The sequence below is a fragment of the Hemibagrus wyckioides genome, linkage group LG04, assembly GCF_019097595.1.
Source record: "Hemibagrus wyckioides isolate EC202008001 linkage group LG04, SWU_Hwy_1.0, whole genome shotgun sequence".
Taxonomy (NCBI): Eukaryota; Metazoa; Chordata; class Actinopteri; order Siluriformes; family Bagridae; genus Hemibagrus; species Hemibagrus wyckioides.
Genome location: NC_080713.1, coordinates 7,866,075 through 7,880,820, shown reverse-complemented (window position 1 = coordinate 7,880,820; position 14,746 = coordinate 7,866,075). Strand labels below are relative to the sequence as shown.

Sequence of the window (14,746 nt, the reverse complement as noted above, 5' to 3'; positions counted from 1 at the left end):
ACACAGATAGCTCTTTTGTATTCAATCCGAAAGGAAAAAAAAAAACAAACAAAAATCACCTTTTGTACTGCATCTAGCAGGAAGGATCACACAAGAATTTGTCAAAAGTCCCATTTAAGCGGCTGCAGAAACCTCGTCATGTCTGTGAATCCGATTCCTGCATCTGCCACGTTTACTCTGCTCCGTCTGCAGCTTGTTAAATGTATATAAAGACTCTCGGTTTGTTTTGAGGGTTGTTGGGTTTTTTTTTTGTTGTAACGATCACGGGCCTAAACGAGCATGCTTGGAGAAATATCACAAAAAAAAAAAAAACCACGACGCTTTTTCAAAATGGTTTTCAGACAACGGAATCTGATGTGTCCGTCTTCACAGACGAGGGCGACGTATTGCACACCAGCTCATTCTTTGTCTAATTAAACATTCGAAACATTTCATATTGGAAGATTGTGAACATCTAAAACTACCTCGCTCATCCAGATAAGGGCAATATCCTTTTTTTTTTTTCAGTCACAGGACCTCACACACTTCCAAATGAACTTAAAATATAACCATCTTAATTCCCTTTCTGTGGGAGGTGAATGTACTAGTCATGAATGCACACGCCCATGAAGAATATAATACCACTTAAATACAAAAAAAAAAAAAAAAGCTATGAAAACATTTAAGAGCTAAGGATAGGTTTGGTTATACATATTTCATAGAGAATACTTAAATCAATTCTATGAAATCTCAGACCAGTAATATGGCATAAAAAAAAATAAAAATAAAAAAAAAACCCAGCACGGTTAGTTCCAACAGAAAGCACTGTGGTTCTGAAAAACACACTTTCTACATCTTTGAGGACTTACTGGAAATATTAAAAAAAACAAAATCCAAAAAGAAAGAAAGAAATACTGTCAGTCAGAGTGTGTGTGTGTGTGTGAGAGAGAGAGAGAATCTACAAAGGCCTGTAGGCAGACTGGGAGAAGGGATAAGGAGGTCCTGCGTTGTGCCGTCCTTTTTGTTTCTGTATTTTCTCCTTCTGTGCTTCAGGTACAATGCATTAGAGGAAAAAAAACAAAAAAACAAAAAAAAACAAAACCAGATCCAGTCAGCAGTGTGGTATGTCCTGTTTGATGTCATTTCCTTTCCTGTTCAAGTCATGCAGTCCTGTCAGTAAGAGCCATAACGGTCCTAAAAAAAGAGAGAGAGAGAATGAGAGGAAGTTAGGAGGATACTGAACATGACTGGGAGTGGAACAGTAGAAAATTTTCTCTGATGGTGCAATAACTACAATCTAGACTAGCGTCTAATATATAGTTAATAATGCATAAGAGTAACTGTATTATTTAAATCCTATAATAATAAAAAGGGTCATAAGAAATAATTGCTGCAATTATATAGTAAAAGCAACTTCTAAATTCTCCTTTACTCCTGTCCAGAGATCAGCCTTGCTACAGGTTATGACTCAGGTCTTTTGCATCAGCGTCACAGACTTTGGGAAACTCATTCATTTTTAACACAAATTTCTGCTTCCATTTGCATTCTGCATTGCATTCACATGAGTGGCATCACACTGTGACGTTACATCTGAATGGTATCTAATCTAAATCCTGATGATGCCATGGCCAGACATTGATGGAAGCCAAGACATGGCATTAGTCTCTATCAGTCACACCACTAACCAATCATGAGTATCTGAGGTCACGTATGCAGAAGAGGGCAAATAGTTCTGTTCTCTAAATAGTTTGTGAGCTTTATGTGTTTCTGAGAAAATGTGTTAGTCTTCACCCTCCCCGTCTGGTAGCTGTTCTGTGATTCAGTCTCAATCTCCTCCTAATGTAACTTCCTCCTAAATTAGTGTAATCATATCGCAAAACCAGGATCGCTGCGCATATTTCAATCACTTTTAGCTAGTCACAGCTCCAGCTCTTAAACATCCATTTCTCTAGTACCCATGACAATCGTGATGTGTGTCTCTTGCATCAGATGCTACAGTATGATGTCAGGAAAACACTAAAATGTGCAGTATATTTGACAGCCCCCATATGTCACAATTCAGTCAAGCTTAATCATTCCTCTCACCTGAATGGTGTTCATAACACCGTTTGCCAACACGGCCATCTTTCCAGCCACAGTCTTTACGCCTTGCTTAAACTGGGCCATGTCTGGTCCAGAGGGAAGCACACTCTCGAATCCTGCTCCGCCTACAGAACAAACAACTATCAGTATAAGCACATGTGCTCCATCTTTCAGTTAAACAATATTCTGTTGCTCACCCGATGAGCGGTTGCTTCCGTCCCCGAACAGATCAGCAGAGCTAATAGATGTGCTGCTGGACATGGTCTCCAAACGAGCCTTGGCCTCATACTGAAACACAGATCAAAGAGGTCTGAGGGATGCTTAGTTTAACCAAACAAAAAGACTGACACGAGTGATTCATTATCAGGCAGAAAATCCTTTTTATTTCCCAGGAGTGAACAGTTGAACAGGTATGCGTAACAGTGAACAGATATGTGTGTAAGCAGCTTTCCTGCTGTTGATACCTCAGCATTGCTCTCACGGCCGAAGAACATGTCAGACGAGATCGCTTTAGCATTAGCGAACTTCTGCCTTGCCTCGCTGGACTCTGCGACGGGCATGGAAGCTTCCGGCTTCCTTCTGCTGGGCAACCTGATAGACAATACCATAAACCTCTCAACCACACTTTCAGCTACTTGACATCCATTCTACACTGCTGAAATTTTTCTAGAAATATCAGGTAATATGTAAATGTGCATGCTTGTGCTCTAACAAACCTTTCCCCAATTGGCTGGATGCTGGAGATGGTGACTTCAGTCTCTTTGGGCTCCTCCTTTTCTAGAGCCCAGGCAGAGGAGAAGGAGGCGGAGCTTGAATCAGTATCCCACCGTGAGCCAAAGCTGTCTCCTGTACTGAAAGGGTTGTCTTTGTACCTGCCATGGCACATCACACAGGCACACAAAACTTTGAGGATATTTATTTACTGCACATTCAAAAATAAGAACAGGAGCAGAATATAGGTTTGGTGCATCTTGACGTTTTTTTTTCTATGTGCACGACAGACACGTGTCACACGGTAAGCAAACAGCAATTACTGCTGCACCTGTCAGTGTGTTTGTTTAACTAAGATGTAGTCAGCTCACATCAGATGTAACCCTTGAGATGTTGGGGAAAATAACAGGCAGATGTGAACACACACCCACTATCACTTAAGTGTGCTCACTGACGACGCAGCCCCAGTCACTTACTTTGGTGGTCCAGAGGTAAACCCGGGCTCATCAAACATGTCCAGTCTGGAGCGAGAGGAGGACTTTGAGTTCACGGGGGTCTCCTGCTCAATCACCTGCATTTCTGACATCACAGAGTGTGACACAACACTGGAGAAGGAAGAAATAAAAAAGAAGAAAGGGGGTGGGGCATGAGATCACGCTCTTTAATGACCAACTCATAGTAGCATAACAATCTGCAAAAATTACATCAATATCAGTGTTTAAACTGTCCAGTACACGTTCTGCACTTTTACTTTCCTGTAACTCAGTCGATTCAATAAAAAGCCCCGATATTCTGGCTGGACATTAGCTTTGTATTGCAACTATATGGAAGTTTCTCTCGCATTAATATTAAGCATACTAATATACTGGATTTAAATAACATTAAGTTCAATATTACAAACTGATCTTGATTATGCAAACATGCAGATTATGCTACTAAATTAGTGCTGCAATTTTTATAATTAATTCTAATGGATGTTTTAGCTAGCCAGGGATGAGTGATGAATATTTTTCCCCCTTCTTTTCCCTTTTTCCTCATTGTGCAAAGACAGTATCAGCACCATCTTTAGCAAAGAGTGCAAGCAATAAATCTTAGCTTTAGCAAATAGTATAAACAATTTCGTTTTTTTTTAACCCAACCTTTATGAAAAAATCCTTAATATAAAAGAATAATTGTTGGCATTATTTATTATAGATGGTGCATCTACATTTTTTATAATTGCACTATTTAATTATCATAAATGTATTGATTTCATTTTTTAGCATCATTGCCCAGCCCTATGCTAATAGCATATTGGCTACACTACCTTAACATAGCACCGGTTATGTTATCTAAAGAAGCAAACATGTCAGACACCAAGGATGTCTAAGCTGAGGGAAAAAAATTTCAGTGTAACAAAGGACATAAAATTACCTCCTGGTTCCTAAGCCCATACCGAGCCTCTCAGCCTGCTCCCTCTTCTTCCCCTCCAGGTTCTGCAGCCTCTTCTCTTCCATCTTCCTGTCAATCTCCAGCTCTTTGTAGGCCAGGCGCATTGAGGCCACGCTGAACCAACAAAACACAACAGGGTGTGAGAATAAAGAACATTCATATTCAATAAGCTGCCAAAGTAGGAATCCACTTAGGTCCAAAAATATGAACTCCACCAAAACTTTGTTTCACTCATGATCATATAGTAATATTACATTTCTCGGTTGATATGAATTATTTAAAAAAAAAAAGCAATATTTAAAACGGGGACAATTTTTTCCTGCTGTTTGACAACCACTCACATATCCTTGCGCATACTGTCTTTCATCTTGACTCCATCTAGTCCTGCATCATGCTTCCTCATGCCTATTACTTGCAGGCAGTAGGAACACACTTACATTGCTAAAGGGTCTGTTCAGTGATCTGCAAGGAGCACTTCAGTGTCTCAGTTGATAAAACTGGATGTCTTGACATTTTTAAAGATGGAGTACTGCAGATAAGTAAGAACAACTTCTAACTATTTGGATTCATTTAATCTTAAGGGTACCAGTTCTAAGCATTTCTGTAAAGTACAAATTTCACTCGCTTGGCTTATCACTAGGGCTGTTACTGTTGAATCAGAGGCTGATTATTTGTTGCTAGCCATCAATCAATCAAGGAAATTCCTTAGATTACGCACTAGACTTTAAAATCCTGCTTTCCATCACATGTGATCATCTTTTTCCCTTCCATTCCATCCACACCCGAAGGCCATCTATGCACGGCCTACACGCTATTCCTCCATCAAAACCCGGCTTCTCTAGGGTCTCACCCAAACAGTTAACTTTCCATGTTCAAGTTGCTTCCAATGACCTGGTTGACGCAAAAGCTTCACCGAAACCTCGGTTTTCTCAGTGCTACTCACATTGACTCGTCAGCCTGTTTCTTCGCCTCTGCAGCCTGCTCCTCTCGCAGCTTCTCGGCCACTTGTGCCTGCTTCTCCACCTCGTTGAAGCTCTTGCTGCTCACTTTCTGGGCCCCGAGACCCTTCTTAGCCCCGAGCTGACGACAAAGCAGGACAAAGACTTTCCTCAGCAAAAGTGCTTCATTTGCATTAACTATTACAAAAAGTGATTCGGATGCAGAGCTACAGCTTCTCTGACTTTACTTATTTAGGAAGGCCAAACGTCAGCTTAATCAATGGAAACAGAACAGGCACGTCATTGCGCGTCAATAAACTGCGAATGTGGTATTGTTTAAAAAAATTATCATAAAAACTTACAACGACATCTACCAAATGCCATGACAGGATTAGTCACCAACAGGATTATACAATAGTGCAATAATAACGAGGTTTTCTTTTAAATCAGTGGTCCTGTCGATGCCGAGTTTGAGCAGTAAAGTTGATGCTAGCCTGACACCTGCTGGTGGAAGGAGAGCTGCGTCAACAAACCAGACTTGGATGGATCAAAATCATGACACACCCCTTTCTTTGCAGCAACCGGCTTCTTCTTTCCGATAATAGAAGGTCTCACATCTAAATAGGAAAAAAAAAGCATGTGTTGTTAACAAGTTAACACGTCTTCCTGTTTATCAGTTACATGATCGCACTATTAGTTTGAGCTTTATGAAAACCCAAGCCAGCAAAAAGAGCAAGGCTGCAGTTCTCTTGATATAATACACCACCGTATTCGTATCGATGGTGCTAATGACGCTCGTATCAAGGCGTAGCCAACTTTACACAATCGGGCTAAATGAAGCCTGAGCCTTTTGAGACCCACTAAACGGAACAAATGGAGAAGTTGGGCCTGATTAACCACGCAGGCAAATATGCACTCCATATACTGAACGAGAAAGAAAGCATGCCTAATCTCATTATTCCAGTGCATTAATTCTCTGCGGACTTCAGTGTGCATCGGCTGTATTCAGAAAGACTTTTAAGATAACAAGCTTGCGGTCCAGAGAGGTTCCACCTCGTAGCAAAAGCACTTTTGATGACATCACTGCTAGGACTAATGCACTGGATGTGTGCACTTTAGAGTTTGGCTACTGTAACTGATGGGACAGGCTTTCAGATTAAATTCAAAAGTCCTAACCAAAGGTTAAAAAGTTGGCTTATTTGCAATAGCTTTTCCTTTAGTACTTGACTTGAATTAAATTACCCAAGCATAATAAGCAAAGAAAGCAAAAAAAAAAAAGCTGCTTATGAATTGAAACGTAATGGCATGTTAGAATTTGAGAGCCACTTCAGAGCTCATCACCTTGCAAAAGGGTTAGCAGCGAACGCGTTACAACTTCACTGGCAAGACGTTAGGGTCGCCATTCGGATATTAATAAGAGACAGGAGGCTGCAAGTGTAATGATGTGTAGTTGAAGAAGGGTGAGAGCAAGCAGGTGGGTTACAATTGAACTAAGCATGACTCATGCAAAGAAACATGCTGCTGATATGCAGCCAGCCAGGAGGCCAATTCCAAACCACTCAAATCACCTTTAAGAGGCTGTGGCTCATCAGACGCCAATCTCATCGAGTCATCTACATTAACAGAGCAGACATGACTGTTACTCGAGACAATCGAATTATACAAGACTGCTACTGGTCCATAATTTGCTCTCATTCTTGGAAATTCTCTTGGAATTTATGTTCCCATATATTCACAACCATACAGTGTTGTGTTGTGATGTCTCCATACATTACAGGGTCCTCCTCTCAAGTGATGTAATAAATGTAATGTAGGTGAGTGTGAATGAATTATATTTTTGTTACAAGGAAGGGTCAAGATTAAGGATTAAGATGTACAGTAGGAGAGTCATGCAAAGGACACAGATTGCTTCCAGACAAGCAGAAGAGACTGCTTGCACAAATTCAACCACGAAGCCATTATTACAATGGGAGATGGGTTGGAACAAGGTCAAACCATACAGGCTGACCGAAGCAAAATCTAAGCAAATCCTGAATGCAAATAATTGGTGAAAATGCATCATGAATATATAGAGTTGAATTGGATATGAAGTTTTAAAATGGTTCTAAAGCAGGTTTGTGGTTGTGATGGCCCTTTTGTTTGTCTGTTAGGTACAGTGGAATTATCTGTGTTGATGGTTCAATGGAAAATGGCATGCACTGGAACGCAGGTGTCTCCAATTTAGGCTGCTTTTCAGATATGGATAAGAAGCAAAACATTTGTACACTCACTCACTCTTCTCTCACTCTTCCCTAACTTACTTACTCTCTCTCTCTCTCACTCTTCCCCTCGCTCACTTCCCTGGAGGTCCTGTGCAAATTACACCTCATTTGTCTAAGCAGGTACTGCATGTTGTCTTGTTTCCTTCACGCCTATGATTTTTAGTAGTTTGTAATAAATAAACAATACTTCTGGGAAACATTCCTTGGTTATGATAGTATCGAGGAAACAAAGCTGCAGGCAAATAATCATTTTAAGCAGTAAGCTTTTTTAATTTCATGCATTCTAATGCTGAGCCCAGTTCTTGCATCATAACCTAGGACTTTTGGAAAGTTTTAATGAGGGACAGACAGATACCTTCTCCAAAGACTCTTTTGATAAACAATAATTTTAACAACTAAACATGAAATTCCATTGCAAGTGTCTAGTGCATCTAAAACTGCCCGTGATGTGCCTGCTACATGACTCCCATCCATCACCTTTTAGACTTAAAAGATGGCACAATAGCACTATATTAGGCTGAGCTGACCAGGTTATGTCTGCATTATGACAGACATTCACCTACAAACACAACCCCCAGGGTCTGGCTCCAGAGTTGGATCCTGATATCTTTAATTCTAATCAAGCCCTGAGGTTTAGAGATGTAAATAAGCCAAAGTGGCAGGGACTCAGCAATGGTCACAAGCTGAGTATAGTGACTGACTAATAAGGAAAGAATCAGGTCATTAGCACATGCAGCAGAAATTAGGTTCCTCTGCACGTTGTTGGGCTTGCTCTCCATCATAGGGTGAGGAGCTTGATAAACTGGTAATGTTCCTGGCTCCTCTGAATCAAATGGCCCCAGCTAAAGGAAGTTTGCGCCTCTTACAAGGAAGCCCCCTGGTCTGCTAGTGCACTTTCAGGTCACATCAAACTGGACAGAAACTCCAGAGCAGACTCAGAATGTGCTAGAAGGATCATATCTCACAGTTGGCTTGGGAATGTCTGGGGATCCTCCAGGAGGAGTTGGAATGCCTGGAAGGAGATAGTGATGTCTGGAGTGACCTTTTTTAGCCTGTTGCCTCTGTGAACCCCAGCAGGAACAGCAGAAGGAAAATGAATGAATGAATAAATAATAAAATGTAGTTGGCTTTGAAGTAACATGATCAACCATACCATTTCGTATCATTTTAATGAAGGAAAGCTAATACGTTGTGTGTGTATTAACTAGCGAATTACGTTGATCTGTTATAATTACATTATGTTCATATACTGCTCTTAGAGGTTTAAACAGGTTCTAAAGTGGGAAAGGGCATGTTTGAATCCAAGAGTGATAACTGGGTCATGTGCAAATCTAAACATGTTTGAAAGGCTTGACCTGCTTATGGGATTTATTTCTTATGAGTGAACACAGGGCTTTTCTTAGATTCCTACACGCACAAACAGTTTACCTAGATGACCATAAGCAGTGTCTTTCACTCTCTAAATTAAATCACATAAAAAAGGAAGTGCTCAAACAAATACCAATCACGAGCAGGAAGAGAAACACACACACACACACACACACACACACAGAACAAAGTCTTACCCATAGTGGCTTTTGCTTCTGTGTTCAGTCCTTCAATGCTGGGACCCTCGTCCAGTTCTGTGAGATACAGAAAAGGATATGTGGTGTTATACTTGTAACCGCTCTACAATGTATAAAGCTGACTGTGTTACTTCCTGTTGGTGCCAATTTTACCCAAAACCCATTGCCCACTGTACAGAATCACTACCTAGTTGAAAAAGTACAGTTCTGGTTTTCTGGTTTAAAAACAATATGCCTCTAGAAGACAATCAAGCTCAAAAATGCTGTCTTGCCTTCTAATAGCCTTGTTAAAAAACACAAAACAGACTGTATTCCAAATGGTCAGAGAAATCATGGCTTTCTGAAGTGTCCATGGCAACACTGTGTGTTAAATATAGCTGTGTATCATATCATTGATTTTTGGCACATGCCTAGACACTGAAGATGAAGAACGTAACGAAAGCACACTCACGGGTGGGGACGGACTCTGACGCTTTAGGGCCGTCCTGTTCCAGCTGAGGAGTAACTGTGACCGTTCCATTCTGCTCAGACAGTGAAGGAGAGGCCATGTCCCAACTGTTGCCAGCCTGCCAAACATTTGCAGTTCAGAAGTGAGACTGTGGTTTAGTTTTATACATAATATAGGCACCAAGACACACTCTGTGACAGCTTACCTGAGTGTGCTCGTCAAAGAAGTCTGCTTCTTTCTTCTCTGGCGCTGGGGTCGGAGGATTTCCTGAATTATCGATCCACAGCTGGTGGGTGAAAATCACACTCCCATTACCAACAATGCAAATGCACACATAACATTAGCATATCATGTTCCAGCGAAGTAATCTAAACGACGAGTATTAGATAAAAACATAACAACCCGTCAGTCTTGACTACATAAAGCTGACGTAAGGTGGAGTTTGAACCAGAGAGACTGTGACTCTTGGTCAAAGTCTCACTGACGTTGTGAATGTGGAAACCAGAGCTGGAAAAACATCAAAAAAAAACAAAACAAAAAAAAAAACACGTGTGTAGCGCCTTGAATATACAATACCTTTGCTCATTATGTCAGAATCACTGTAGAGATTAAATATTTATCCCACATTATGGATAAGAAGAAAAATACCTACAGAATGACATGCACCAGAATTAGATTTCTCACTCGTGTAACTAACTACTATATTTCCTATTCCTTAGTTTCTGAAAGGTCCTGAATGAAATGCTTTGAGATTAATACTACGTTCAAGGTACAACAGAAAAACCTGCCAAGCCTGTTCAGTCTGCCCTATTCACACAGCTCAGATTCAATTGTACAGTGCTTTAAACTATAGACATTGCAACAAAGCGGCTTTACGTAAATACGGATGTGGGTTAAATTGCCTAATGAGCAACGGCAGTGAGGAAAAAAGTCGCCGAGTCGACACAGGGAAGAAACCTTGAGAGAAAATGGATCCCAAACTCTACTGGATAGCGAGATTATAAATCATTACAGCATACAGGAGTAGAAGAGTAAAGTCAACCAGTACTAAATGTGTTCTAAGTAGGAGCACATAGTGGGTCTTTATGATTACGGCATTATGTATGTGTAGTAAGACGCATATTTGGACTTCTTTCCTAAATATGTCTTACATCAGTGCCATGTTTAGAGAGTGCGGCATTGGCTAGCTGTCTGATCTTCTCCCGGTACATCTGCGCTGCGCGGCTGTTGTATTTCGCGTTGGTGTCGTTGGTAGTGCAGCCATGCTGACGGAAAAAAGCCATCTTCATCCAGATGCCGTTGTGAGGAAAGAGCAAAAAAAAAGAACAAAGATTAAAATTACATTCATGCATACTGTGCATGAGGGGGTAGGTGAATTAATGAAGTGATGAATTAAGGAACTTACCGCATTGGCGTTTCCTCCAACCTGCATACATCTCAGCTGAAACCAGCTCCAGTTGGAGTCCAACTCTGTGGATCTGGAAATAATACAAAGTCACAGGAGTCAAGCTGGTGTTTTCTGTGCAGTGGTCAGGAGCTCAAGTAGTCAGTGTGTGTAAAAAAAATATATATATATGTATATATTTAAAGCGATATTCTAAAATTTTGTTTACTTTGCACCATATTAGAATAGTAAATATTTAATATCTATTTCACTTAATATGTAAACATGCAAACATCTTTGAGACAACAGTCTAATGGAACAGTCTGTGACGTGATCAGGTTTACGGAAAATGCACATCCTGTTTATAATCCATATAATCATATACGTTTACTGTATTTATTTATATATATATATATATATATATATATATATATATATATATATATATATATATATATATATATATATATATATATATATATACACACACAGCCCTTCTTTAGATCTGTATGGTCCAGTAACTCACTGCTACTTTTATAATATATGCATAACAACGCACATCCATTAATCAATGCTGAACAGAACATTGAGAAATTACATTTCTGTTTGGCAAAAAAAAAAAATTGTGAAAGCAAAACACAGTAAAGCCCGAAATTTATTGAGTCCATCACTGAAATACACCGATTACACGACAATAACAATGTAGTACAGCAAATACTATTGTGCCTTTCTACAGCTTGTCTAAGTGAGAGTCACTTATTTACAATAATTACTGTGCTGCACAACAAATCGAGAAGAAATAGTCACGAATCATGGCCTTTGTCTTTTAATAATGATTCAAATATGATGACGCAGCAATTTGGTTGTTCTAATAAATGAAATAAGCTCAAATAAATTTGATTAAGCAGTTGTGATAACTGCCCTGTGAGAGAGAGAGAGAGAGAGAGAGAGAGAGAGAGAGAGAGAGAGAGAGAGAGAAAGAGAGAGAGAGAGGTAGAGAGAGAGAGGTAGAGAGAGAAAGAGAAACAGACAGAGAGAAAGAGAGAGAGAGAAAGAGAGACACAGGAAGAGAGAGGGGGAGAGAGAGAGAGAGAGAGAGAGAGAGAAGTCTTCAGGAAACTTCTTGTGGATATAAATACACTGAGCCAATTTCTTCTCAGATCATTTGAACAGGCTTCATACACACAGGATATACACCGATCAGGCATAACATTATGACCACCTGTTTAACATTGTGTTGATCCCCCTTTTGCTGCCAAAACAGCCTTGATCCATCAAGGCATGGACTCCACTAGATCCCTGAAGGTGTGCTGTGGTATCCGGCACCAAGATGTTAGCCGCAGCCTCTATGAGCCACTAACAGGCAAAAATCATTGGTATTTACGGCACCTGTCGGTGGTCATAATGTTACGCCTCATCGGTGTATATAAAGGTCTGCCAGGTTGATTCACGCTCAATTCCCTGTCCAAACTACACCATCATCTAAACCCAGTCTAACAGACAGATACGAACCTGATGAAGCTCAGATGGACGCCCAGAGAACGATGGATCCCTGAGCAGTCGATGCAAAGGAAAACCCCGTGAGAAATACTGGCCCAGCTCGGGTTCTTAGCAGCGCAGTCAAAGCAGGCCTGTGGGGAAAAAGACGCCTGAAATTAAAAGATGAGCAGGACACACAGGAATTCACTACCCATGTATGTGTACTTGAGCAAACACAATAAGCAAACATTGCATTCACTGTAACATGTAACTCCATGTCTTTCTCCATAAGCTACTGACATTTCGCTAAAACTTTATATATAATATTATAATCTATTAATCCAAAGAGAATAGATAAGTTTATGATACTCATATTATCATCTTTTGGCCATATCACCTAGCCACCTGAAACTCACCTGAAATAACAATTCTCTAAAAAGCCTTTTAAACGTTTGTCTATATTTTATGTCTCCTTCTTACAAACTTGGCCAATAATTGTTTTTAATCTGGATATGGGTGTGAGATGATAGAAAAGTGTGTATCAGTCTGTCAAAAAAAAAAAAAGCTCAAAAACATTTCCTATAGAATATAAAAGGTTATTTACTGACATGTTGATTTAGACTGGATATAGAAGATGACCTTATGAGGTTATTTCTGCTGGTTAAATTAAAGAAAATACACCATAAACTTTCCAGATATGTGCAGTCTATAGAAATGACTGACAAGACATACACTTATATTGCCAAAAGTTTTGGGACACCCCTCCAAATCATTGAATTCAGGTGTTGGGTTCAGCCCCTTAGTTCCAGTGAAAGGAACTCTTAATGCTTCAGCATACCAAGACATTTTGGACAGTTTCATGCTTAGAACTTTGTGGGAACAGTTTGGGGATGACCCCTTCCTGTTCCAACATGACTGCACACCAGTGCACAAAGCGAGGTCCATAAAGACATGGATGAGCGAGTTTGGTGTGGAGGAACTTGACCATCTTGACCACAACCTGATAGAACACCTTTAGGATGAATTAGAGCAGAGACTGTGAGCCAGGCCAAAACTGGGACGTCCGCCTTTACATGCACATGAATGTAATATGGAGTTGGCCCGCCCTGGTAAGGCTTTCCACAAGGTTTAGGAGTGTGTTTATGGGAATTTTTGACCATTCCTCTAGAAGCGCAGGCTGAGGTCAGGCACTGACGTTGGACGAGAAGTCCGCTCCGCTCTAATTCATCCCATCAGGTTGAGGCTTTGTGCACTGGTGTGCAGTCATGTTGGAACAGGAAGGGGTCATCCCCAAACTGTTCCCACAAAGTTGGGAGCATGAAATTGTCCAAAATGTCTCGGTATGCTGAGTTCCTTTCACTGGAACTAAAGGGGCCCCTGAAAAACAACACCTGAATTCAATGATTTGGAGAGATGTCCCAAAACATTTGGCAATACAGTGTATAGATAGACATTATACCACACAACTAATCCAAACCAAACTGACCTTAAATATGGCAAAATTTTAGATGCTGTAAAAATCATGTGCTTGGACTAAATCTTGGTTTAAAGACTAATTAAGAATAAATTAAAAGGACACGAGACATATCAAACACTCTAGGAGTCTTTATTATTGAGTATTTATAAACCATTAAGGCTTCAGCTATCCTTTTAACAGCTAACACGAACGTTAAACGTGTATCTCGTGAGATCCTAAAATGCTAACGTTAGCAAACAAGCGGTAGTAATATTTCCCTCCTATCAAGCTTGCTTTCTTTATTATAATTTATATTAAAGTCGTTTATCTTCTGTCAGCTCGGGTATTTCAGTAGGTTTTTTGCTCTGTGTGATGAATCCGACGTGGCTAATGGAAAACTTGACTCAAGCTCGAGGCGAGCAGGCTAACCGGATAACTAGCTAAACATGATAACTAGCTGTACCGGATAAACACAGAATATTAGAGCTGGTTTAGGAAAGGAAATTGGAGATATCCGTGAAGCCACACGTACAGTTATAAAGACTACACAGCCTGAAGCCGAAAGAGAAGCTGTCCGGTTATAGCGCCGTTATAACGCTAACTCAGCTGTATCCGAGTTAAAGGCCCGAGTCAAACACCGGCTTAGCAGAAACCAGGCGGAAAAAATGACACGTAATCACACCGCTTCAAAAAAGGTCAGCATTCAGACAACACGGATGAACACCACGACACTCGAGCTGTGACCGCGTGGACATCGCGTCTGTCCGTGTTTACCTTGTTAGTGGGAATCGAGCGAAGTCTTTTAAAAACTGTAAGAATTTCAGTCTTGTTCGGTTCCGACGCCATCTTGCCAGCTTAGCAGTGTGAAGCGAGACACTGAGAGTCACCACGTCCTCTTCTCTGGAAGGCTTTTGTCTACCAAAATAAAAGCATAAGATCGTGCATTTATAATTTTCGTGATTTATTATTATTATTATTATTATTATAGTAGTAGTAGTAGTAAATAATACTA

General features: G+C 40.3%; 1 protein-coding gene across 2 annotated transcripts; it reads right to left on the bottom strand.

The window, feature by feature from the left end:
- Nucleotides 1–804: 804 nt before the first annotated feature.
- Nucleotides 805–14,648, bottom strand: arfgap2 (ADP-ribosylation factor GTPase activating protein 2). 2 transcript variants are annotated; one of them, XM_058387460.1, is made up of 17 exons: nucleotides 14,509–14,648; nucleotides 12,312–12,430; nucleotides 10,821–10,893; nucleotides 10,567–10,698; nucleotides 9,621–9,701; nucleotides 9,419–9,533; nucleotides 8,968–9,024; nucleotides 6,710–6,754; nucleotides 5,706–5,758; nucleotides 5,147–5,283; nucleotides 4,186–4,317; nucleotides 3,249–3,377; nucleotides 2,778–2,933; nucleotides 2,526–2,652; nucleotides 2,259–2,349; nucleotides 2,065–2,186; nucleotides 805–1,173 (listed from the first exon to the last, which is right to left on the bottom strand). In XM_058387460.1, exons 1-17 carry the CDS (start codon nucleotides 14,578–14,580, stop codon nucleotides 1,153–1,155), a joined length of 1,662 nt encoding a protein of 553 aa, XP_058243443.1. In that variant the 5' UTR covers nucleotides 14,581–14,648; the 3' UTR covers nucleotides 805–1,152. The 2 variants fall into 2 exon arrangements, with proteins under 2 accessions (XP_058243443.1, XP_058243444.1); XM_058387461.1 differs by lacking the exon at nucleotides 6,710–6,754.
- Between the last annotated feature and the right edge of the window lie 98 nt (nucleotides 14,649–14,746).